The 25,762-nt window shown below is 42.8% G+C and overlaps 1 protein-coding gene across 1 annotated transcript in view; it reads right to left on the bottom strand.

Moving 5' to 3' along the window:
• The window catches only part of TEX11 (testis expressed 11), a 174,149-nt gene extending 164,108 nt beyond the window's left edge, over positions 1-10,041 (bottom strand). The window contains exon 1 of the mRNA XM_027836745.1: positions 10,001-10,041. Coding sequence (XP_027692546.1) covers positions 10,001-10,041 — 41 coding nt within the window. The remainder of the gene's footprint in view (positions 1-10,000) is intronic.
• Positions 10,042-25,762: the final 15,721 nt, after the last annotated feature.

Here is a 25,762-nt window from a genome sequence, read left to right as displayed (position 1 = left end):
ATTGGGGTTAAGTGACTTGCTCAGGGTCATACAGCTAGTAAGTGTCAAATGTCTGGTCTGAGACCGAATTCGAACTCAGGTCCTCCTGACTCCAGGGCCAGTGCTCTATCCACTGTGTCACCTAGCTACCCCTGTCTCTCATTTTAAAATGTGTTTCTTGTACACAACACATTGTCTAGTTCTGGTTTTTTATCTATTTTGCTATATGTTTCCACTTTATGGGTTAGTTCATCCTATTTACATTTAAAGTTATAATAACTAGTTGTATATTTCTCTCCATCCTATTTTCCCCCACTGTTGTCTGTCTGTCTGTCTCTCTCTGTGTCTCTCTATGTGTGTCTCTCTCTTCCCCTCCCTCCTCTTCCTTCCCTCCCTCCCTCCTATCTATCCTATCCTTCCTCAGAAGTCTAGTTTACTTGTGACCACTGGCTCCTTAATCCACACACCCTTCTAAGAGTCCTTCCCTTATCCTATCCCCATGCCCTCCTACTTCTCTGCAGTTCTGACGAGAATAAGGCTCCTTTGCTATGCCCCCTCCACCTTATCCCCCCTCCACTGTAAAAGTTCTTCCATTCACAAGATAATTTGCTCCACTTTACCTCTTTCTACCCAATTTTATTTTTAGGATCGTCCCATCACAATCAACTCAAACCCAAGCCCTCTATCTAGATTCTTTCTAACTACCCTAATAATGATAATATTCTTAAGAGTTATCAATACAATTTTCCCCATATAGGACAGTAATCAGTTGAACCTCATAAAATCTCTTATGATTTGTCTTTCATGTTTATATTCTTATGTGTTTTGTACTTAAAAGTCAAATTTTCCATTCAGTTCTTGTCTTTTCCTCAAGAATGTCTGAAAGTCCTTTCATTCATTAAATATCCATTTCCTCCCTGCAAGCTTACACTCAGTTTTGCTGGGTAAGTTACTTTTGGTTGCAAACCCAGCTCCTTTGCTTTTCAGAATATCATATCCTATTCCTTTGGTCTTTTTATGTAGAAGCTGCTAAATCTTGTGTTATCCTGACTATAGCTTCACAATATTTAAACTGTTTCTTTCTAGTTGCTTGTAATATTTTACTGCCTGACCTTCCTACTGTCTGTGGGGTAAAAATTCCCAAAGCCACAGCTGCTCCCAAGGCTTGCTGTTTATTGACAATGATATCCACACTTCACCCTAGTCAGACCAACAGTCAGTAGGTCATATCCTCCCAAGTTGTCTTAGGCTGGACAACTGTTTTACCTCAACTTTTTATTATTTCTCCTGCTCTATAATTCAATTTGAGCCATTGTTTTAAGTTCTTTGGAGGAAAGTTTGGGAGAACCAGGTCATTTCCTGCCTTATTCTGCCATCTTCCCACAATCCCTCAAGAGAGCCAGGGATCCCCTTCTGTTACAGTTTAATACTACTGCTCCAGACCACTTCTCTCCATATTTTTCACAAGGATGACATGAGAGATTTTACATGCTTTGCTAAAATCTAGACACATTATATATAGAATTCCCCTCATCTGCTGATTTACTAAATTTGTTCCAATAAAGTCAGTCTAATGTAGTCACAGGCAGGTAAGAGGTGCTACAGTGTACTGGAAGCCTGGAATCAGGAAGACCTGAGGTCAAATTTGGCCTCAGACACTGGTTGCATGATCCTGGGCAAATCATTTCACCTCTGTTTACCTTATTTTTCTCAGCTATAAATAACATGGGGATCATAGTAGCACCTCCTCCCAAGGTTGTTGTGAGGATCAACTAAGAAAATATTTGTAAAGCACTTACTTAGCACAGGGCCTGGCATGTAGTAAGTACTTAATGTGTCTTTCCTGCCTTCTTGATGAAGTCATTCTGGCTCTTTTTGATTGCCACTTTCTTTTCTAAATGTTGACTAATAATTTATTTAATAATATGTTACAGAATTTCTTCCAGGAACCCAATTCAGGCTTTGAGGAGGGTTAGAGATAGGAAGACCTGTAAAGAGGCTGCTATGAGAGACCTGGAGAAGGCGAAAAAGGAACAGATTCAAGAGACGTTGTGCAGATGGAGTGGACGAGGTGCTAATGGGACTGGGTGTGAGAAGTGGGGGAGGGGGCACAGTCAAAGACAGTACTCAATGGGATTAAATATTTCTAAAGGCTGTATACATGGAAAGCACGGACCAATGAAGGAACACTAGTGCACTGAACAAAAATAATGACACTGATAGGAGGCACAGGGTTAGGGATCAAGAGAGTGGGTTCAGTTGAGAACCCAGGTGAGGATTGGAGGAAGAGATCTGAGAGTTATATGCATATATATGCACATATATGTACATTGCACACACATATAAACACATGTAGTATATGTACCCACCTGGGTATACAAATATAAACATATATGTGCATATGTATATATACAGGGGTAAACTATACATCTATGTGTGTATTTTTGTGTTGAGGCTATGAAAGTGAATGTGATTACCAAGAAAAAGAGTGAAGAGAGAGACAAGGACACATAACAGACTTGTGGGGAACACCTAACTTAAGGAACCAGGAAGAGGAGGACAGTAAGGGGGAGGTCAAAGGAATGATTAGAGTAGTAGGAGAACCAGGGGCAGCAAGGTGGCACCATGGATAGAGCACCAGCCTTGGAGTCAGGAGGACCTGAGTTCAAATCTCATCTCAGACACTTGACACTCACTAGCTGTGGCCCTAGGCAAGTCACTTAATTGCCCAGCACCTCCCCCCCAAAAAAGAGAGAAGTAGGAGAACCTGGAGAGTGGGCCAGGGCAACAGCATCAAAAGCTGCCAACTGGTCAGGAAGATGTAAGGACTGAAAAAAGACACCGTATTGTTGAGTAGAAGGTCAGTGAGGGCTTTGGAGAGAACAGTTTCAGTAGAATCAGTGTAGACAGCAGCCAGATTGTAATGGGTTGAGGAAAAAGTAGGTAAGTGAGGAAGAAGAGAACCTGGGTTTACAGATAGGCATCCTTCTCCAGAAGTTTAGCAGTGAAGAGGAGGAGATGAGCTGGACAAAGCAGACCAGCTAGGAGGTTTTAGGATTAGGACAACTTGATCATGTCTGTAGACAGATGGAAAGCAGCCAGTACTGAAAGAAGATATTGAAGACATGAGAGAGCAGGGCAGGAACTATGGCTGGAGAGCACTGCACATGTGACTGGCCTTGATTGCTGTGATGAGTTTTTCTTTCTTTTTTATTTTTTGTTGTAAGGAATGACACTCTGAATGAAGGAAGAGAAGAAGAATATTGGGAAATAAAGGGGATGCAAAAAAAGAGATTTTTTTTTTTTGAGAGAGAGAGAAAAAAAGAGAAAGGGGATGACTGGTGGATCAAGGTCCAAGAGAAAGCATAATGGAAGGGGAGCAAAGATGCCAGTAGAGTAGGTAATTATCCTCAATCAGTTTAGAGATGTCATCTCTCTTCTGTGGCTAGAAAGGAGAGAAAAGAATGATCCTGAGTTTTGAGGAATGAAAGAAGGCCAGACAAACTCGCATCAAATGTCCTCAAGTGAAGTAAAAGGCTAGGTCATCTGCTGTAAGGGAGGACAATTAGTGGCAAGAAGAAAAATGAAGAGGTTAGGAATTCGAGAAGGAGTCAATAAGGGCCAAATATTAAGGTCCAACATGAGTGTCTACCATCAATTTGTAATGGATTAAATAAATTCACCTTCTTGACTTCTCCAGCAATGCTGAGCAGCCCTCGAGCAAGAGCAGGAGGAAAAAAGACAAAAACAAAAACAAACAAAACATTGTTAGAGGTTACCTAGGGATGAAAGCATGCTGGTCAAGAGCCACATAAAGTCATAAGAGCAAGAGACTCTAAAGCCATAGCTAGAGAGACAGCAAACTGGCAAATCATGGAAACAAGTGGAATCAGAGTGAGGGTTATGGAATGAAAACCTAAAGATGGTTCAGAAGACCAGAATGGTGAAATAAACATTAGTGGGAATGAGCGATTGGAAGAATTAGAAGGATAGGAGGCTGTAGTCAGGAGTAGACTTTTAAAGTTCTGTACCTTGAAGGTGCTGCAACTCTGAAAGTTAACGAGGTCTAAGGTGTGACCTTGTTTGGTATGTAGCTGAATCGGGGTGAAGAAGGATGTCATTGCAAAGGAAGAAGTTGAATAATTAAGAGGTCAGGTTGCTAAAGAGGTCATCAGCATGAATAATGAAGTCCCTGGGGATAATAACAAGGAATGGGGTAAGCCAGCTACCACTAAATTCATTTTTTAAAAATTGAGGAAATGACCTGAAGAATTGGTAGATAACAGTAAAAAAGAGTGGGAGGAGGTGGTACAAATAAATTGAATGGAGCATGGAAAAAGAAAGGTCTGGGCTTGAATGGGAGAGAAATGGTACAGAAGGGGCAAGAAACAAATCTGCATACCCCTCCTTCCAACCTTGTGATTCAGGAGGAACTGTTTGCAAGGGCCATGGTAGCCTAAGAGGGACAGCCAGGTTTCTGTTAAAGCACAGAGGTGGAAGGAATGTCAGCTAAGAAGCTGAAGGACAATATACCAAAATAAAGTCAAAATGAGTATACGATTTAGATTTCTTCAAAAATTCATTTCTCCCTTTGCAGTTCTTATCATTCATCCATTTTTCATATATATATCACTCTTTGATAAAAAAAAAAACTGCTGGGAAAACTGGAAAAGAGTATGGCAGAAACTAGGCATAGATCAAAATCTCACACCATATACCAAAAAAAAGTCAAAATGGGTTCATGATTTAGATATAAAGGCTGATACTATAAGCAAACTGGGAGAGCAAGGAATAGTTTACCTATCAGATCTATGGAGAACAGAAGAATTTATGACCAAACAAGGGATAGGGAACATCATGAAATGCAAAATGGATAATTTTGATCACATTAAATTGAAAAGTTTCTTCACAAAGCCAATGCAACAAAGATTAGGAGGGAAGCAGAAAACTGGGAAAGAATTTTTACAACCAGTGTCTCTGATAAAGGCCTCATTTCTAAACTATATAGAGAATTAAGTCAAATTTATAAGAATACAAGTCATTCCCCAACTGATAAATGGTCAAAGGATATGAACAGGCAGTTTTTATACGAAGAAATTAAAGCTATTTATAGTCATATGAAAAAATGCTCTAAATCACTGTTGATTAGAGAAATGCAAATCAAAACAACTCTGAGGTACCACAATTACAACTATCAGATTGGCTAACACGACAAAACAGGAAAATGATAAATGGTGAAGATGTGAGAAAATTGGAACACTAACGCATTGTTGGTGGAGTTGTGAACTGATCCAACCACTCTGGAGAACAATTTGGAACTATGCCCAAAGGGCTATAAAAATGTGCATACCCTTTGACCCAGCAATAACACTTCTAGGGCTGTATCCCAAAGAGATCATAAAAATGGGAAAAGGACCCACATGTACAAAAATATTTATAGCAGCTCTTTCTTTGGTGGCAAAGAACTGGAAATTGAGGGGATGCCAATCCATTGGGGAATGGTTAAACAAGTTGTGGTATATGAATGTAATGGAATACTATTGTGCTGTAAGAAATGATGAGCAGATGGACTTCAGAAGAACCTGGAAAGACTTGTATGTACTGAGGCTGAGTGAAGTGAGCAGAACCAGGAGAACACTGCACACAGTAACAGCCACGTTGTTTGATGACTAATGTTGACAGACTTAGCCCTTCTCAACAATGCAAGGATCTAAGACACCTCCAAAGGTCTCATGATGGAAAATGCTATCCACATCCAGAGAAAGAACTCTGGAATTTGAATGCAGATCGAAGCAGACTATTTGCTCTTTTTTTTCCTTCTGTTGTGTTTTGTTTCTTCTTCCTTGTGATTCCTCCTATTGGTTCTAATTCTTCTTTACAACAGGACTAATGTGAAAATATGTTTAATAGGAATGTATATGTAGAGCCTGTGGCAGGAAGGGAGGGGGAGAAAATTTAAAACTCAAAAGCTTCTGGAAGTGATTGTTGAAAACTAAAAATTAATTAATAATTTTTTTTAAAAAGTTGGAGGATGTAGAGGAGTGTATATAGCCAATACTATGAGAGTTCCAAAGGGCATAGTGGAATGGGCCAGGCAATGGGTGAAACAGTTGAGAGTGGAGCTAGAGAAGAATCAGGGTGCTCAAGAATGAGGCTTCAGAAGGAGGCAGAACCAGACACAGTCCTAGCTCCCTCCTAGAGACCCAGGAGAATAAAACTCATCTCTCTCTCTCTTACACAAGACATGCCTCCTGGGCACAGAGCCTTCAAGGACATCATTAACACCCTCACAAAGGGCACCAATTCAGCCCTCAGCTGAATGCTGACCAACATCACTTTAAAAAAAAAAGACACCTACTCTATATAATCCAGGGGCTTTCGTTTTCTTTGGCACAGGGTTGTTGTGGGGATCAAATGAGACCCAAATCATTATCAGCAAAAATAAACATTTAGGATGGGCAAACTACTGTCCAAAAATGAAATTCAGAGAACCAGGTACAAGCAGCATCACGGAAGTCCGGGAAGAAGATAATATCCAGGAGGAGGGAGTGGTCATCGGGGTCACAATCAGGAGCTCATCGCTAACCTTTGCTAGTCTTCTCTGTACCATTCCATTTGGGCGATATGTACTGCCCAAACAGGAACCATTGAGAACCTCTGCCAAAACCATTCGAATAGTGTGGCGGGACAAGCCAAACTGCAAAGGATTGTAAAGTGTGTGGTTGCTGGGAAAGTAGAGGCAAGGAATGTAGATAACTCTAGCAGTTTAGCAGTTTAAGGAAGGAAAAATGGGATGATAGTTTCAAGGTGTGGCAGGGTCAGGAGAAAGTTGCTTTTAGGATAGAGAGACCTACTTATGTCTGAAGACATCTGGGAAGGAGGAAGAAAACAGGGAGAGAATGAAAATAAAAAGAAGGGGATGATAAACGGGGCAAATTCTTGGAAGAGATGAGAAGGGATGAGTTCAAGGGCACAGGCAGAGGAAGACAGCTATCATCTACTCCCTACCTCTCTTCCCCAGGCTAAACTAAACAAACCCAGTTCCTTCAACATGGATTTCAGACCCTTTACCTCCTGAAATCTCCAATTTGTCAATGTCCCTCTTAAAACGGAACACACCCATGAACTGAGAGACAGCTGAGAAAAATGTGGTATCCAAATGTAGTATAAAACTGCTGAGCCATGAGAAAGAACATATAAGGAATTCAGAGAAAATCGAGAGGAGTCAATGGAGTGAGGGAAACAATATACACAATGAGGACAATGATGTAAATGAAGACGGCAAAGGGCAGCCAAAGTCAAAATAAGGAAAAATAAAATCTGACAACTACGAGTCTCAGACAACGGATGCTGAAATAACGCCTTCCTACTTTCAGCTGAGGTGTCAGGGACTACAGGAGATCAGTGCTGCATCCAGTGCTCAAGGCGGTCATGCTGTGGGTCAGTTTGGCCTACCTGGGGATCTTTGTTACAAGAGAGGAGTCACTAAAATGGGAAACGAAGGTGGTGTCAAAACAAAAGGCATCACACTCAATGCGATCCAAGGTGGCACCCTAACTGGACAGAGCATGGCAGGGATGGCCTCCCTAGCCAGAGAGCAGTGGGATGGCTGTCTCTTTGGATCTGGATGCGACATTTGTTATGAACGTGGCCTAAGATTTCTTTAGCTTTTTGGACACACTGCTGCCTCATACCAAGACGACAACAAAGTAAAGTCCTTAAGTCTTTTCTGTGCTTGTACAGTTCATTTTTTGAACCTAATACAAAGCGTTTTGCCTTCTCCTCCAGGGGCCCAGGCCTCCATGCCACTTCTCGGCTCTCTGTTCTCTACAGCCCCTACTCTACAACCATCTCCGCCCCACCTGAAACTTGCACTCTACTTCTGACTTCTCTGGCTCAGAGAGCTAACTTTGGCCTTACCTTGCCCAGGCCCAGGCCTCCAAGACACTTTCTGGCTGTCTCTCTAATATGGGGGTACCCTCCTCCCATTTCCCATGTATGATCCCTCAATAGGATGGAAGCTCCTTGAAGGCAGGGACCGTTTTGCCTTTCTCTGAATCCCCAGCACGTTAATTAATCCGCAAGTATGTGCCAGGCACTGGGCTAGGTTCTGGGGATACAAGTATAAAGGAAATAATCACTAATCACCAAGAGCCCAAAGACATTCTAATGAGGAGACAAGTAGTTATAAAAACATTTACCTATACAGCATAAATGGGAAGCCAATACTTCCCAATACTACAATATATATATATACATACATACATACATACATAGCTATACATATTTAACTACTTTATACACACATACAAGATAGGAATTTGAAAGGGAGGGTGCTATCACTTGAGGGGAGGGCGATCAGAAAACAGTTCCTGGAGGAAATGGTGCCTTAAGTGTATTTTAAAGGAAAAGAGGGACTTTGAGGTAGAGTTCGGAGTGGCCAGTGCAAAGCCACCAGAGACAGGAAATGGCATGTGCCCAGGAAAGAGCAGAGAGAAGCCCTGTTTGGCTAGCTGGGAAAGTGCAGAGGTGCAAGGTGGGTCCAAGGAGGCTAGAAAGAGAGATTGGGCTCCGGGTTTGCAGGGCTTTAAAAACAGAGCAGAAGAGATTTTCTTTGACCCTAGAGACAATGAGAAGTCAAAGGAGCTGGTTGAGTAGTCAGGCCTGTGCTTAAGGAAATTTCCATTGCCGGCAGCAGTGTGGAGGCTGGCCTGGAGTAGGAGGAGACTGGAGGTAGTCGGCACCTAATAAAACCCATAGACATATCCATAGACACACATCCATATGTATTGAATATATAACGAATGGTGTTTGGCTTACTATTTAATCTAGACCATTAAGATATTTTTAAGATCATTTAAGATATTTTCTTAATAATCTAGACCATTTAAGATATTTTCAGGAAAACAGAGTGCATGAAGGCAACATGACTTGGTGCCTCTGGCATCTACTGGCCCTGTGGCCTTGGCCAAGCTATGTGGCCTCTCCAAGCCCCCAGACAGTTCTTTGAGACTCCAAACTGCCCAGCAGGTGCTGATGGGCGCTGGCCCAGAGTTCCCTCTACCAATGAAATCACAGGTCCTCCCCCCAAGTCCAACGCAGATGACACCAGTCTCTCCCATCCCCTTTCCTTCTTCCCTTTGTGTTGTCCGCAAGGCAAACTGAAGGCCTCCACGGGAGAGGTCATGTACTTCTTTAGCACTTCCAGTACAATCACCTCGAGGTTATCCTTAATACTGAGTTTCAAACCAACATTGGCCTAGGGATGGCCTGTGACACATTCAATCTAAATTTGGTTTCCTGGGTGTAGGTGGGCAGAAGAAATGGAGGAAAGCAGAATAGCACAGCAACCATTGGGATGGGAAACTAAAGTCAAAGGCCCACGATTAGCTGAAGGGTGACTGCTTCTTTCAGTCTGTGGAATCCAGCCTTAGGCGAGTCAGACTGGCTGCAGCAATCAGAAATGAAGGGGTTCTTTTCAAAGCAGGGCTTCTGACAGTCAGAGCCATAGAGACAGGGCTGAAACCAGAAACAGGTGCTGCCAGAAGCCAAAGAGTCTTGGCATTCACTGAGGGGAAATGATGATTCACTAGGCATCAGCCTTTTCAACTACATCCACACGTGCACATAGACACCGATGCCAGTGCCAAGCAAGCCCTGACAAGAGGACTGTCCTCAGATACTAAGGACAGAGCTACAGAAGCCACCCAACAGAAGCTCCACTAGGCCCCACGGGACCCAAGGCCCTTGTTACTTTCATCTACACACATACACACCACAGTGACCGGCAAGCAGATGGATACCTACCGACTCAGCCTGGTAAGAAAGCACCTTAAACAGGTCCCTGTTGGCATCGATCTTATACACATCCTCATCAGGGCTGCCGTGACTTTTCTCCAGTAATTCAGCACACAACCTCTCTAGATGCTAGGAAACAAAATCCAGACAAATGCAGGATGAGCCCCTCCACAGCTGGGCCTAATAACAAGCTGCAGCAAACTAAGCCTTGGGAACAACCTACCTTCTGGGCAGTCTCAAGAAATCCATCCGCCAGTGCAGCATTGCCGACATCAACCCACCCTTTCCCAGTTTTCATTGTCATCTGGAAGAGAGAAAGTAGACATGCTTGAAAACATTCACCACCATCACTCCCTCAAACTGGTTCTTGATCTTGTGACTAAGTCTTGGGGAAATATTTCATCTTCTGATTTCTGGGAAATATCATAAGTATGTCAAGCTACATTCGGGTTACTGTATTTGGGAAAGAAGATAAAGAACAGATGGCCATTATACAGTATTTATCACGTTATTATTCTAAGATAGCATTTATTGGTGGAGGAAGTTACCACGTGGGGAGTTCCCTACATTGATGAAATCACAGGTCCTTCTCCTAGTGCATCTACTTGGTGGTAAGGAAGATGAGTCGCCTTCTCCACAATGATTTCTCCTCTCAGTGATGGCTGCAGGGGCTGGGCTGGAAGCAGATCTGCTGGTTTAGGGGGCACTGCTGTTCCCAAGGCTCTTGACTTTGGGGTCTTGGGCCATCTCCATCAAGGTATGTGGGGAAATGGTGGCCAGGCTGCATCTCCCCAGGGTTTCCTTCCCAGGAGCATGGCTGTGGGCACAGAGCTGGCTGCTGTTCCCAAGGCTCTTGGGCTCAGGGTCCTGGACTGCTTCCATCAAGGTCTGATGATGGCCAAGGAGGTTGGTAGTGGTTTGACTTGCCTGGCACATGCTGCCTCCTGTCTTTCCCTCAGGGGACCTGGCTGCTTCAGGTAGGCTGGCCTGCTGGCCTCGTGGGTGGTAGTTGGTTGACAGCAGGTAGGGACGGCTGGCCCTTCTCCACAGGTGTTTGCCTCCCCAAATGATGGCTGTGAGAACTGGGCTGGAAGCGGGACCTCCTTCCATTTTGAAGGTGAGAAAAGTGAGGCACGCAAGGTTACATGTCTTCCCCAGAGTCACAGAATTAGTAAGTATCAGAGGTAGAATTTGAACCCAAGTTCTCCTAACTCCAAATTCAATGCCCTAGCCACTGTATCATGCTGCCCCTCAGTCTTCACAGCTCCATTTCCACAGTCTCTCTCACAACACTGAGTTCAGGTCTTCATCACCTCCTGCCTGCACTATTGCAGCAGCCTCTCAGTTGCCCTCCCTTCCCGAAGCTTCTCTGTTCACCAATCTATCCTCCATTCAGCTGTCAGTGACAGTCTTAACCCAGGCCTGATCAGGCCATTCCCCTGCTCAGTGGCTCGTGAGGAACACTGAGCTTCAACCTCAAATGCCTTTGTCTTTACAGCTTGGCTTTACCTCACCTTTCCAAGGCTTATTCTCCATTACTCCCCTTCACGTGCTCTGCCTACCATGTGGCTAAACTGACCTTCTGACCATTCCTCACACACAGAACTTCATTTCCCATCTCTATGCCTTAATACAGACTTTCCCCCATGCCTGGAATGTACTACCTGCTCACTTCCATCTCTTAGATCCCTCACCCTAGTTCCCTTCATGGCTCATCTCAAATGCATGAGGTCGTTCCTGATCTAACTGACTACTGGATATCTTGAACTGGATGTCCCACAGAGATCTTAAACTCAACATGTCAAAAACTGAACTCGGCATCTTTCCCCCAAACCTTCCCCTCTTCCTAACCTCCCTATTGCTGCTGAGGGTCTCACCATCCTCCCAGTCACTCCAGCTCACAACCTAGGTGTCATCCTTGACTATACTCTCTCACACCTCAACCCATATCCAATCTGTTGCCATCCTATCAATTTCATCTTCAAAATACCTATTGTAAATGCCACCCACCCAATGGAGGCCCTCATCACATCATACCTGGACTAGCTCAATAGCTTTCTGGGTGGTCTGCCTGCTTTAAGTCTCTCCTCACTCCAGTCTATCCTCCACCCACCCTTCCGTCCAATAAACTCAGTGGCTCTCTTGCCTCCAGGCTCAAATACAAAATCCTCAGTTTGGCAGTCAAAGCCCTTCACAAGCTGTCCCACCTCCACCCCCACCTTTCCAGTCTTCACTCTCTCTACCACATATTCTGCAATCCAATGATACTGGCCTCCTTGCTGTTCCTCACAAGACACTCCAATCTCCCAACTGTGAGCATTTTCACTGGCTCCATTCTTGGAATTCCCTCCCTCCATCTCTGCCTCCTGGCTTCCCTAGGCTCATTCAAGTCTCAGCCAAAACTCCACTTTCTAAAAAAGAAGCCTTTGTCCATCCTCAAAGTTAGTGCCTGCCCGCTGAGATTATCTCCAATTAACTTTATATAGATATCTCGTTTATACAAAGCTATTTGCATTTTGTCTCCCCCTTTAGAGTATGAGCTCCTTGAGGGCAAAAAAAATGTATTTTTGCTTTTCTTTGTATCCCCAGCACTTAGCACAGTGCCTGGCACATAGTAGGTGCTTAATAATTTCTGACTGACTTTCCTTGCCTGATCCTTCCTACTCTTGCCCCCAGCCACTGGTGCCTATTCACAGCAATTTGGACTTACACAAATCAAGTGACTAAAATGTCCATCCCCTCTGATTCAAGAGACTCCATTATTGGAAGCCATTGATAAGAAGAAAGTTGTTACATGGTCCAAAATACTTATAGCAGCACTTTTTGTAATAGCTAAGAATTAGAAACAAAGTAGATATCCATCGATGGGGGCTAACCAAATGGAATATTACCGTGTTGTAAGAAATTATGCGGGGGGAGGGGCAGCTAGGTGGCGCTGCAGTGGAGAGAGCACCGGCCCTGGAGTCAGGAGGATCTGAGTTCAAATCTGGTCTTAGACACATGATACTCACTAGCTGTGTGACCCTGGCCAAGTCACTTAACTCCTACTGCCTGGCCAAAAAAAAAGTAATAATAATGATAATAAAAATTTTTTTTAAAATTCCAAAGACAGAACTATGGAAGTTGAACTGCTATTTTTTTTTCTCTTCTGTTGAGTTTTGTTTCTTTTCTGATGGTTCCTCCTATTGGTTCTAATTTTTACTTACAACATCACTAATGTAAAAATATGTTTAATATGAATGTAAATGTATAGCCTATATCAGATTGTGCGCCGTCTTGGGGAGGGAGGTGGGGAGGGAGGGGGAGAAAAATTTTAAACTCAAAGCATATGGAAGTTATTATTGATAAATCAAAATAAATTAATAAAAAAAAAAGAAATGATGAGAGTGAGGAATACAAAGAAGCATGAAGAGACTTATATGAACTGATGCAGAGGGAAGAGGGAACTGAAGCAGAGCCCAGAAAATAATATACACAGTAACTACAACGATGTCAATGGAAAGAACAATAACACACCCCCAAAATCACAAGTGAACATAGCAAAATTAGAAAGATCAAGTATAGCTCAAATGATGAGACATGAAGAGACACCCCCAACCTACCCCTCTAAGGAGATGGGAGTTCCATGGGTTTTTAGCACAGGTTTTTAGCCTTTTTCAATATACTGATTGGTCGTACAGATTTTTTCCTCTTTTTCTTTCTTTTGTCTTTAAAATAATACTATTTGTTCTACAAAATAGATGTCTGGGAGGGAAAAATTATTATGATGAAAACTGAAAGGCATCAATTAGTTTTGGACTAGACTAGAGGTTCTTCATTTTGTTAGTGTTATGGGCCCCTCTGGCAGAAGCATATGGACCCTCCTCAGGAGCATGTGTTTAAATGCACACAGTAACCCTATGTATTATAGGGTTACAAAGGAAACCAATTATGCTGAAATCAATTATCAAAATATTTTTAAAAAACAGGTTCAAGGGGCAGCTGGGCGGCACAGTGGATAGAGCACTGGCCCTGAAGTCAGGAGGACCTGAGTTCAAATCCAGCCTCAGACCAAGCACCTGACACTTAACAGCTGTGTGACCCTGGGCAAGTCACTTAACCCCAATTGCCTAAAAATTAAAAAAAAAAAACCAGGTTCACAGACAAGTTGTGGCATATGAATATAATAATACTATGTGCTGTAAGAAATGATGAGCAGGCAGACTTCAGAAAAACCTGGAAAGATTTGTATGGTCTGATACTGAGTGAAGTGAGCAGAACCAGGAGAACACCGTACACAGTAACAGCCACGTTGTTTGATGACTAACGTTGATAGACTTAGCCCTTCTCAACAATGCAAGGATCTAAGACACCTCCAAAGGTCTCATGATGGAAAATGCTATCCACATCCAGAGAAAGAACTCTGGAATTTGAATGCAGATTGAAGCAGACTATTTGCTCTTTTTTTTCCTTCTGTTGTGTTTTGTTTCTTCTTCCTTGTGATTCCTCCTATTGGTTCTAATTCTTCTTTACAACAGGACTAATGTGAAAATATGTTTAATAGGAATGTATATGTAGAGCCTATATCAGATTGTGCACTGTCTTGGGGAGGGAGGTGAGGAGGGAGGGGGAGAAAAATTTAAACTCAAAAGCTTCTGGAAGTGATTGTTGATAAATCAAAATAAATTAATAAAAAAATGACAGATTCACAGACAGCAGGCTAAAAACATCTAGACTAGAGATCTCTGAAGTAGGCCCCTTCTGGCACACAAACAAGGATTTCTAGTCTTCCTCCCCCCCCCCCACCCCATCTAGGACTTACCAAAATCTGTCTTCGAATAGATTCTTTAACAGGATAGTCGCCATCAAACATAAATACCAGCTTGCAAGCAACATGACATACTGCAAAATATCAATTACATACCCATAAACATACAGCATTCTTCTTTCCTATGCATTTATAAAAAGCGATCTTGACAAACGAAACAAAGCCAGGTGTGCAGCTGGTGACTGGTCAAAGTGAACACCCTCATTCAGAGGAAAATGACCGTACTGGAACCAGAAGCTTATGGAGGGCTGAAGGTAGCCTCTGGAGACCAGAGCAGGTTAGATTTGCCCCAAAAACGTGATTTTCCCAGTAAGTTTGTTCTTATTTTAGATTCTACACTATTTAAAAGTTATGGAAAATAAAACCCAAACCCAAGATATCTTATTGTACATTTTCCCCTCTGGGACCTCAAATAGAAATAGAAATCTTTCATTCCAGCTTGCAATCACAGCCTCCTTCTTCACAATATACATTGAGAGTCCTTCACTAGCCCCTGTTAAGCTTCAACTCAAGTGCCATTATCTTCAAGAAGATCTTTTCTCTAGTTAGTCTATTTTGTATTTGAAGCAGTGCAGTGTGGTGGCTAGAGCACTGACCTGCAAGCCAGGAAGGCCTCAGACACCTATTAGCCGTGCGACTCTGGCCAATTCACTCCACCTCTCAGAGTTCTGACCCTTCAGAGGTTCATTTCCAAAAGAGCATGGTACCCTGGCAATCAAGCTCAGATGCCATTCTGCCAATGCCAACACTAGTCCCAAGCAATAGTATTGGGAAAAGAAACAGAGATTGATTGACCCTGCTGAAATGATGGAGCAACTGAGGCAGAGAGCACTTATTATCTGTATTTGAATTTAAGAGATTAGAACACCCGAGAATGGTGTCTGTCATTTATGAGCCTAAGGTTCTTGGCTCAGTCATTCATTACCTCTGTACTTGCCACCTGGTGTCTACCACAGAGGACCAAGGTGACAACTTGGAAAAATACTCTGGCATAGAGCTTGATGTGAAAGCTGCATTACGCTGGGCAAGGATGTTTGGGAAAGGGGGAAGATGAATCATCTCTGCTCTGCTTGACTAGTTAGTCCCTCAGGTAGCAGGAGCTGGGAACTCTGGGACTTAATGTCTCTACTCTTTTGCAAAAGAAAGAGGCAGTGTGCCAGGTTTTGGGAGATGAGCATGCAACTGGAAAAAAAGAAAAGATAAGCAAATAAGGGTATAGTTCACTAAAAATAGGCATGTTCCTGAAAAATGTGTTGGTACAGTAATCTCTTAAAGTCACATCTTCCCACTGACATACATTTTCATGTTCAGGAAGAGGTTTCCTTTCTATTTTCCAAGGCTCCAACTGCTACTGATATTTCTTTAGCACTTTTGAGTTTACGAAATACTTTAATGTACATTATTTCCTTTGACCCTCCCAACAGTCCTAGGAGGCAGACCCTACAGGTATCTCCATTCTACAGATGAGCAAATGAGGCTCAGAAAAGTTCCCCAGTATGGTACTCCTGAGTGTAGCACCCTAGTCATTCCACTGCTGCTGTGAATCACATCTACGTCCCATCCAGGACCAGGCTCTCTGTATTATCTCTGTTCACTCTCTCTAAACATGAATACATTTCCCTTATCACCAAAAAAATTCAGGTGAAACCGCCGCCCCATCTTATGTCTCCCCTTCTTGTCATTTCCAAACTGCTTGAACAAGTAGCCTAAACTGGTTGCTTTCATTTCCTCCTCACCCATTCAAGTCTTTCACTGCCCCCCCTACTTTGGGCTTCCAATCTCAGCACCCTATCAAAGCCCATGTTGTCCAAAGTTCCTCATGACCAAACCACCCAATCCAGCAGCCTTTTCTTGTTTCTTCTCTTCTTGACTTCTCTGCCACTATTCCCACTGTAGATCACACTTCTTTGAAATAAGGCCTCTTTTGGCCTCCCTAACAGGAGGTTTGCGTTTCTGATTAAGCACCTGACACAATGACCTGGGCAGGGAAATGCCCCCCACCTGAAAGCAATGGAGAAATCAGCACCAACAAACTTCTAGCCCAGGTGCACTCTGGAGTTCTCTTCACAAGAGTGAAGTATGAGATGCTAGGAGGTGAAATTTACCTCACTAGCAAGATTTGAACATTGGTGAACGACCCTTGTCTTGCTGGCCTTCACAGTGCTTGCATTTAGGGTTAGGTTGAGAGGAGACCTTCCAGGCCACAGCTAATCCAGCCTGAGCACATATCTCCCCTGCATCACCCCTCACCACAGCAGATTGTGACTTGACTTGAAGACTGGATGAAGGTAGGACTGACTAGTGGCCCAGGCAGTGCATTACGGAAAGCTAGCTCTGAGGGAAGGTTTTCTTTTCTATGAAGCCAAATGTGCTTTTCTGCAGCTTCTTCCTACTGCTCCTAGCTCTGCCCTCTGAGGCTGAGCAGAACAACTTAAATCCCTGTTTCCCAGGAGAAGCCTTCAAATACTAGAAAGCATATTCCCACCTCCACCCCTCTGCACTCCCCTGCAAGTCGTTTCTCATTTATTCTTCTCCTTTCCTCTTCAACATTCCCAATTCCTCCAGGTCATTTGCATATGATATGGACTCAAAGCCCTTTGACACCCTGGTCACACCCCTCTGTATGTGCTCCAACTTATCACTGTCCTTCCTAGACTGAACATACTATTCCAGATGGGATCTGAGCAGGGCAGAGGACAGGGGAAGTATTACCATGGTCATTTCTAGACTTTGGTTCCTTTTTTAGCCATACTCATGCCAGAAGCAACCTTGGAGATCATCTGATCCAGTCTCCTCATTTAACAATTGAGGATATACAGGCAATAGGGTATAGAAATCTATCCTGCCCTATAGGAAAACAGAAGGGGAAGGGTATAAGAGAAGAGGGGGGGAGAGAGATAGAAGGGAGTGAAGATTAGGGGAAGGGGTATTCAGAATGCATGCCATCTTGGGGTGAGGGGAGGGACAAGATAGGCAGAAAATCTGGAACTCAAAATCTTGTGGAAGTGAATGTTGAAAACTAAAAATAAATAAATTAATAAAAGAACAATTGAGGGAAATGGAGATCTAATGACTTGTCCAAGGTCATACAGATAGTGAGTAGCCTAACTGGGACTGGACCAAGGCCTCAGCCTCCCAAATCCAGTGCTTGTTGTATTACACCAAGCTCTCAAGGTAGCCTAAGAATAGATGAATTCAGGACAGCTAGGTGGCGAGGTGGATGGCGTACCAGCCCTGAAGTCAGGAGGACCCGAGTTCAAATCTGGCCTCAGACCAAACACTTGACACTTACTAGCTGTGTGACCCTGGACAAGTCACTTAACTCCAATTACTAACAAAAAAAAAAAAAAAAAAAAGAGAGAGAGAGAGAGAAGAATAGACGAATTCTTTGGGCTACCATATTCCACTGCTGACTCATGTTGTGTTTAGAACACACTCAAACCCCTAGTCTTTTTTTCATTCAAACTATCTAATCAGGATTCCCCTAGCTTATACTTGCAAAGTTGCCTTGTTAAACCTATGTTTACTAAAGTCACTGATGGCCAAAGTTACCAGCTTGGTCTTCAGCCTTCATCTTCCTTGATCCCTCTGAAGCTTTTGACACTAGTGGCCACTCTCCCTCTCCCCATTGCTGGCTACTCTTCTCTCCTTAACTTTGGAGACACCAAATGCCCACGCTTCTCCTCCTGTCTCTAGAAGCCTTTCTCTTCCACCTCCTTTGCTTGCTTCTCCCCCTCTTCACGATCCCTTAATAAGGGGAGTTCCCAAGGGTCTTTCTTTGGCCTTCTTTTTGCTCTATGGTTTCTCTCTCTCATCAATCTTATTCACTCCTATGGCTTCAACAACCAAGTCGGCAAATGATTTGCAAGTCTAAATGTCCAGTCTTGACCTCCAATCTTCTGAGCCCCAGACCCACACACCCACCTAGATCTCTCATTGGCACCTCAGACTCACCACGTCCAAAACTAAGAGTGACCCTGAAATCAACTTCTGCTTCTGATTTGACTATTTCTGTTGGTGGTCCCACCATTCATACTCACTCTTCTACAGTTGCTCATGTTTCATGGCCCTTGAGGTTTTATCTTTCTTTCCTTTGCAACTCTCGTACCCAAACAATGACCAGTGTGCTGTCAATTCCCCCTCGGCAACATCACCAGCACCTGTCCCCTCCTCTCCCATCCCAATGCCACCATCCTAGCATATACCCTTATCGCTGCCCATGCAAACTGTTATAATGATATTTGCCTGATAGATCTTTGAACTTCTGCTGCTCTGGCCCCACTCTAGTCCTCCACTCCTATTGCTGAATTAATAACATTTCTTATACAGAGAAAGATGCATTTTACTTCTCTACTCAAAAATCTTAAGCAGCTCCCTATTGCCTGTTGAGTAGAGTTCAATCATCTCTCCTGGGCATTCTCAGCCTTCCCCAAGTTGGTACCTTTTCCGCCTCATCTCTTGCTTCTCCCCTTCCATGCCATGCTCCAGCCAAACTGGAAAATGCTCTGGCCCCTGGACGGGAACTCTAAACTAACACCTTTCTACTTTTGCTCAATCTCTTCTCCTCCTTTTAATGTCATCCTGAATGCCGCCTGTTCTTCCCTTCTAGCTGGTAACTACATCTCCTTCTCACTCAGCACTCTATCACGTTTATATTTGTGTTATGTCCATATTATGTTTAACAGAGCCATCTGGAGCCTCATTCTGCCACCAAACCATAACCTAGTTGAGGGCAGAGAATGCATCTTACCTAGTTCTGTACACAGGTATGCAATGAATATTTGATTTGGGCGTAAACAACATCTCTTCCCAAACTAGTCCATTTTAAAAGTCTTTAACTTGTACTGTCGCTAAAATATTATTTTTTTAAAAAACAGTATTGCATATATGATATTTTAACAACAATATGAGTTAAATCTGTTCTTTTGTAGACTAGCCTCAGAATCTAACAATCATTTATAATATTGTTTCTGAGAAAAATCCTAAAAGCCCTACTTAAACATGAGGGCTTTTTGTTTGGGGAAAAATGTACTGAGTTCCAAATAACTGACTTTCCAAACTTTTGGAACTCAATACCTTTACTCTGAGGCCTGCTTACATGTTATCCTCTGTAACACCTAGTGCAACACTTTGGGTGAATGAATAGTTCTATCACTGCCAGGAAATGATCCACGAGGAGCCCTTGGATGAAGTGTTTGCCAAGCTGTGCGACTATAGCTAGAGTGCTTGTTCCTTGATATCTCAGAGACATCTAAAAAAATTGCTCCACAAAAAGAGGCTCTGAATTAGGCTTGCATTATCATATGTGGCCAAAACATTGGTTTGTTAATTGTACTTTTCTGCTATAAAAGAAGAATTTGGGAGGGGGGCATTGAAAAGTGATAAAAATGTAAAGAAAAGAGCATCGATAAAATATTGTCCCAACTTTTGAAGATTTTTATTAACTCTCATACTAAGAACCTAGGCTCTGAGAAAGAGAGATGCTAACTCCTACCTGGAAGAGATGGAGGAGCCATTCTTTAAACCTTCTTAGAGAAGATGGAGCCCAAGAGCCAAGTTGCTATTGCCAGCCTCGATCTCAAATACACCGACCTCTACTTTCTCACAAGGATCAGAGATTCAGAGCTAGAAGGGACCTTAGGGATCATTGAGTCAAATCTGCTCAAGGTGAGGGGACCCATGCAAGGCCCCTCAGCCAGTCAGTAACACACCTGGGATTCAGAGACACCCAATCCAATGTTCTGCTCTCTCCTCCCCACCGCCTCTTAAAGCTTGAAGCTTTGTCCAGACTTGAGTTGAAGCTTGCTTTGTAATTAGTCTGTGTTTCCAAGGTATGCAAAGCCAAGTGGCAAAGGTAAAACTCAGTTGTGACTGTGTGCATAGCTCAGCAGGGTATCAGACCTCTATCTTAATGGACCCTTTATAGTAAGTAGGGTAATGAGGACCATAGAAGAAGGGTCACCCGACTTACACACTGCCAGGAGAGTGACTTACTCGCCCTTGTCAATTTGGCTGTGGCACTTCTAGACCTTTAACAGGACAATCTTCCCTTCCAGAAGCCATCTGTTGGCCATCACATAGGACTAGATTTCAGTCATCTCAGGCAGATGAAAGCTATGCTATTTTTAGCACTGTCTGACTAAGGAGCATCTCCAACTATATCCTTAGCAACCCACTCTAATGTGTGGCAAGTCTCCCCAGCAGGAAAACCTGCCTTATTTAACAGAAAATCCCTTGTGCTGCAGCTTCTGCTCTAATGGGAAGAAAATTGCTAAAAGAGCCTTTGGAGATGAAGGCTGTGATTCAGCCTTCTTTCAGCTTTGTCTTCCTCAAGGCTCTTGTTTTCCTTTAACCAAACAGCTTCTTATGCATGTGCCTAGTAACCTTTTTATCAACAAGTGACTAGTGACTTTAGTTTCACATCTCACCAAGGAGGCCCAACACAGGAAGAGTTTACTTATGGTGAAACCAGTGCTCAGGTTTTCCTTATAAATCTCGTACTTTAAGATGGCTCCAAACTGACTTAGGATCACATAGGTTGAGTTGGAAGGAACCTTAAAGGTCATCTGGTCCAACTCCTTCAATTTACAGATGAAGAACCTGAGGCACAGGGAGGAAGTAAATTACCCAAGGTCACACAGCTAGTAAGTGGCAGAAGTCAACTTTAAATCTAGGCCCTTTGGCTCCCAATCCCGAATCCTTCTACTGTACCAGGCTATCTCCCCCTCTGAACCTAGAAGAATGTATGTCCCCCAATGCCCAATTAAAGGACTTTTCAAGATGTAAGCCAGGCAATGTGTACTTACGCTTAACTTTTTGTTCAGCAGTGATCAGCATTCCTACTCTTCTGCTCACTGCCCAGTTCCATAGGTTCACTGCAAGTATTTCAGTCTGATAAAAGAGAGAGAGATGTCCTTCACCAGTCAACAGCTTGGGTACCTCCATCTGATTAGCTAGGCATGTTTTCTTGCCTGCTCTCATACCCATACCAATGTGTTGCCATGTATTCAAGGCCCTTCAGAAGCTAGTTCTAAACTCTCCATGAAGCAGCCTTTGCTTAGCCTGGGCCACTCTCACTGTCCCTTGAACACATTTTGGTCATCGGGCTATCACCTCACTTGGAATGGCCTGGCATCAAGCGTAACCTCTTTTATGAAACCGCCTGTGACTGAGCTTTATCTCTTCTTCTAACTCCTAATGCACATCTACCATACTACTTAGTACTTAAATACATAGAATTAACTGCTACCACAATCTTTTCCCATTTTCTGCAATGCTGTAAAGAATGTAATCATTTTGCATTGCTCTAGGAGCTCTGGCCATTTTTTGGTATGCTCGATCCTAAACAAATTGTTTTGATGTTTGTCTCGTTTTCCCCAGTGTGACCACAGTAAGTAAGCTCTTTAATTTTTTATACTATTACCATGTCCCTCATAGCACCCAGTATAGGGTGAGGTACGTGGCAGACAGACAAATATTTGAGTTTGATTGTGTTTGTCAAACTTTCTTGAAAAATTTCTAAGACCTTTTTGTGCATTGAGACTTGTCAGGGATCACAGAATGACAGAGTTGTAAGAGAGCTTAGAGATCACCTACTCGAACACTCTTACTCCCCAGGTTAGAAAATGGAAGCAAGAGGTTAAGTAGTTTACCTAAGGTCCCACAGCTAGTAAAGGAGCTTAAATCTTCTGATACCTGGCCCAATGGTCCCTCTTATTCTCTCTCTTTCTCTTTCTCTCTCTCCCTCTCCCTCTCTCCCTCCCTCTCTCCCTCTCCCTCCCTCTCTCCCTCTCCCTCCCTCTCTCCCCCGCTCCCTCTCCTCCCTCCCCCCCATCCCTTTTTTCTGACAAAGAAGACATATCTCAACATATAAACAAACTGCCCATGAAGTATTCTTCCCCCAAAGACAAACAAAACTACCTTAAAGATTGTACAAGTCACTTTCTACTTTTGTCATTTACCATTTATTAACAGAAAAGTGGTTTAGCTTTGATAATCTCCTATTGACATTGTCCATGTTTGACCAGAGTTTTGTTGCTGTCAGTGTCTTTTTCATTTATATCAGCGTAGTCATTGAGCGTGATATGCTTGTGGTTCTGCTTAAGAACATTAGTATGACTTTTTGTCTATGCCAAACCAGGTAGTCTCTAGGAACACCTGAGTATGGCTCATTTAAGAAACATTCAGTTTACCTGCAAGCAACCAAGGCTACCAATAAGCATTTGAACAAAAAGCAGACAGTACGACACACGAAAGGGTAGAAATGGAATTCTGTCTCAGTTACCAAAGGAATAAGCTTGTTTCCTCCCATCCTCCCTGAAGGGTCAGGCCTAACTACTGCATAAACGAAGCCACACTACCGATAAGAAAAGTCAGAGTACTGTGATTAGAGTTGAGAACTTCAGTGAAGATGGCATCCATGTGACAGTTTCCATGCTCTATTTGCTTTACCTACTTGTCAGTGCTGGCCCAACAGTCAATAGACAGCCCGTCCACTGTTGCTGCTAAATCCCTGATGGGTCTTAAAAAGTAGTTCCTGGATGTCCCTCCCATCCCCACGTGTGGCCTGCTTTCTTACTCAGTAACCTCTGGTTTTTTTCCATCAGCACCTATGCCTTTGGCCTGTGGAATTAGAAAAAAGGAAGTCCTTTCCTATTGCATATCTGCTACACATTCATACACCACAATTTCTTTAGCTATTCCTCAATTTTTGCGCACATAGTTAGGTATCCAATTGCATTACTGGAGAGAAGGGACCTGTTTTTTTGTTTTGTTTTGTTCTGTTTTGTTTTTTGTTTTTTAATTGTGGACAGTAAGACAGTGGTGGAAGTAGCTAGCTGGCGCTGCAGTGGATAGAGTGCTGGGCCTGGAGTCAGGAAGACTCATCTTTCTAAGTTCAAATCTAGCCTGAGACATTTCCTAACTGTGTGACCCTGGGCAAGTCACTTCACTCTGTTTGCCTCAGTTTCCTCATCTGTAAAATGAACTGGAGAAGGAAATGGCAAACCACTCCACTATCTCTGCCAAAAAAATCCAAAACAAGGTCACAAAGAGTCAGACGTGACTAAAAAACGGCTCAACAACAATAATAACATGACAGTAACATGGACCACTATAACCGAGCAGTTTTGTGTTGTCTTCATTTACTTTGTTCTTTTTTGGAAAGGAAAAGGAAGAAGAATGTCAACGAAGCGTTAAAAAATGGTAAGAGGGAAACACAAACGAGGAGGAACAAATTTCACGTAATGAGATCTACTATTTCATATGAACACTCTTTTTCTGTTCTTCTTTGTATTTAGAAATGTCCATGTTTGCTGGTGTTTGTCAGATTCAGAATACCAAAACACAATTTTTAAGAAAAAAAAACCCAGGTCATACAGAACTAACCTTCTACTTCCTTTTCTGACTGAATTGTTCAAATAGTAAAGAATAAGAATGCTTTGGCTATAATTTATCTAGACTTTACCCATGCTTTCTTTTTTTGTTTTGCACTTAATAGTATTCTATTTTTTCCAATTACATGGAAAGATAGTTTTCAACATTCATTTTTGTAAGATTTTGAGTTCCAAGTTTTTCTCCCTCCCTCCTCTCCTTCCCTCCCCCCTCCTCAAAACAGCAAGCACTCTGGCATAGGTTATACGTGTCCAATCATATTAAACAGATTTCCTCAGTCATGTTGTAAAAAAAGAATCAGAACAGAAGGGAAAGAACATAAGAAAAAAAAAAACAAAAACAAAAAAAGAAGAGAAAATAGTATGCCTTGATCTGTGTTCAGATTCCACAGCTCTTTCTCTGGATAGGGACAGCATCTTCCATCATTAGTCTTTTAGATTTGTCTTGGGAAGAGACAACTGCTGAGAAGAGCTAAGCCAATCATAGTTGATCATTGCACAGTGTTATTGTTACCGTGTACAATGTTCTCCTGGTTCTGCTCACTTCCCTCAGCATCAGTCCATACAAGTCTTTCCAGGTTGTTCTGAAGTCTGCCTGCTCATCATTTCTTATAGCACAATAGTGTTCCATTACATTCATATACCACAACTTGCTCAGCCATTCCCCAGTGGATGGGCATCCCTTCAATTTCCAATTCTTTGCTACCACAGAAAGAGCTGCTATAAATATTTTTGTACATGTGGGTCCTTTTCCCTTTTTTATAATCCCTTTGAGATACAGATCTAGTAGTGGTATTGCTGGATCAAAGGGTATATACAGTTTTATTTTAGCCACACTGTCAACAAAGGCTCCCTTCTCTCTGACTGCTCTCAAGGAGAGCTGGAGATTAGACAGTAACCCAATCAGTGGGATTCAGAAGTGATTGGATGGCTGGCCTCAAAGAACGGTTTCTAATGGTTCAGTGTCAATCTGGTAGAAAGTCTCTAGTGGAGGACCTCAGGAATCGAGGCCTGGCTCTGGGCTGCTTCACATTTTCTCAGTGACTTGGACAGTGTGTCTTCAAGCAGAAGCTGAATGTTCACTTGTCAAAGATTTGGTCACTAAGGCTCCTTCCAAACATTGGATTCTGTGATTGTGGCACATGAGTTATTCCCAAGGGAGTTAGGAAAGGGAGAACCAAATGGAAGGACTCACAAGTTTAACAATTAGAGCAGTCTCAAAATGGAACACTCTGCCTCGTGAAACAGTGAGTTCCTTGTCATTGAAATGGTTTAAGTAATGTTGGGGGTAAATCAGTGGGTAGGAAGTTGAACTCAATGCTTCAAAGAGCTCCCTCTTTATTCTGTAAACCAGAAATCAGAGGTTACACTCTGGTCTGAGACAACACCAGTGGGGTCCAATATAGTCAGGTCTTGGTCTAAATCTGTCAGGATCCTCTGGAGATCAGTCAATCAACAAGCATTTATTAATCATGGCATTGTCCAATCTGTAACCATACACAATCCCTGAGGGACTACTGATGCTTAAATGCACTTTTGTGCATAGATGCAATTCGACAAACATTTATGAAGCACCTACTGGGTGTCAGGCTCTGTACCAGGTACTAGGAAAACAAAGACAAAAACACCAAACAGAACTTTTCTTCAAGAAGTTTCCATTCTGCTAGGAGGTCAGAGGCACAGATTGAGGGCAATGAAAACCACATCTAATTTGGCCTAATTTCTTCCTAGTTAATTTGGGGGGCCCTTCAGTTTTCCCTTGGCGATATCTAACCAAGATATACCT

Source organism: Vombatus ursinus, unplaced genomic scaffold (assembly GCF_900497805.2).
Source record: "Vombatus ursinus unplaced genomic scaffold, bare-nosed wombat genome assembly UNPS02014819.1, whole genome shotgun sequence".
NCBI lineage: Eukaryota > Metazoa > Chordata > Mammalia > Diprotodontia > Vombatidae > Vombatus > Vombatus ursinus.
Note: the sequence above shows the minus strand (reverse complement) of the source record. Positions and strands in the feature narration are given on the sequence as shown.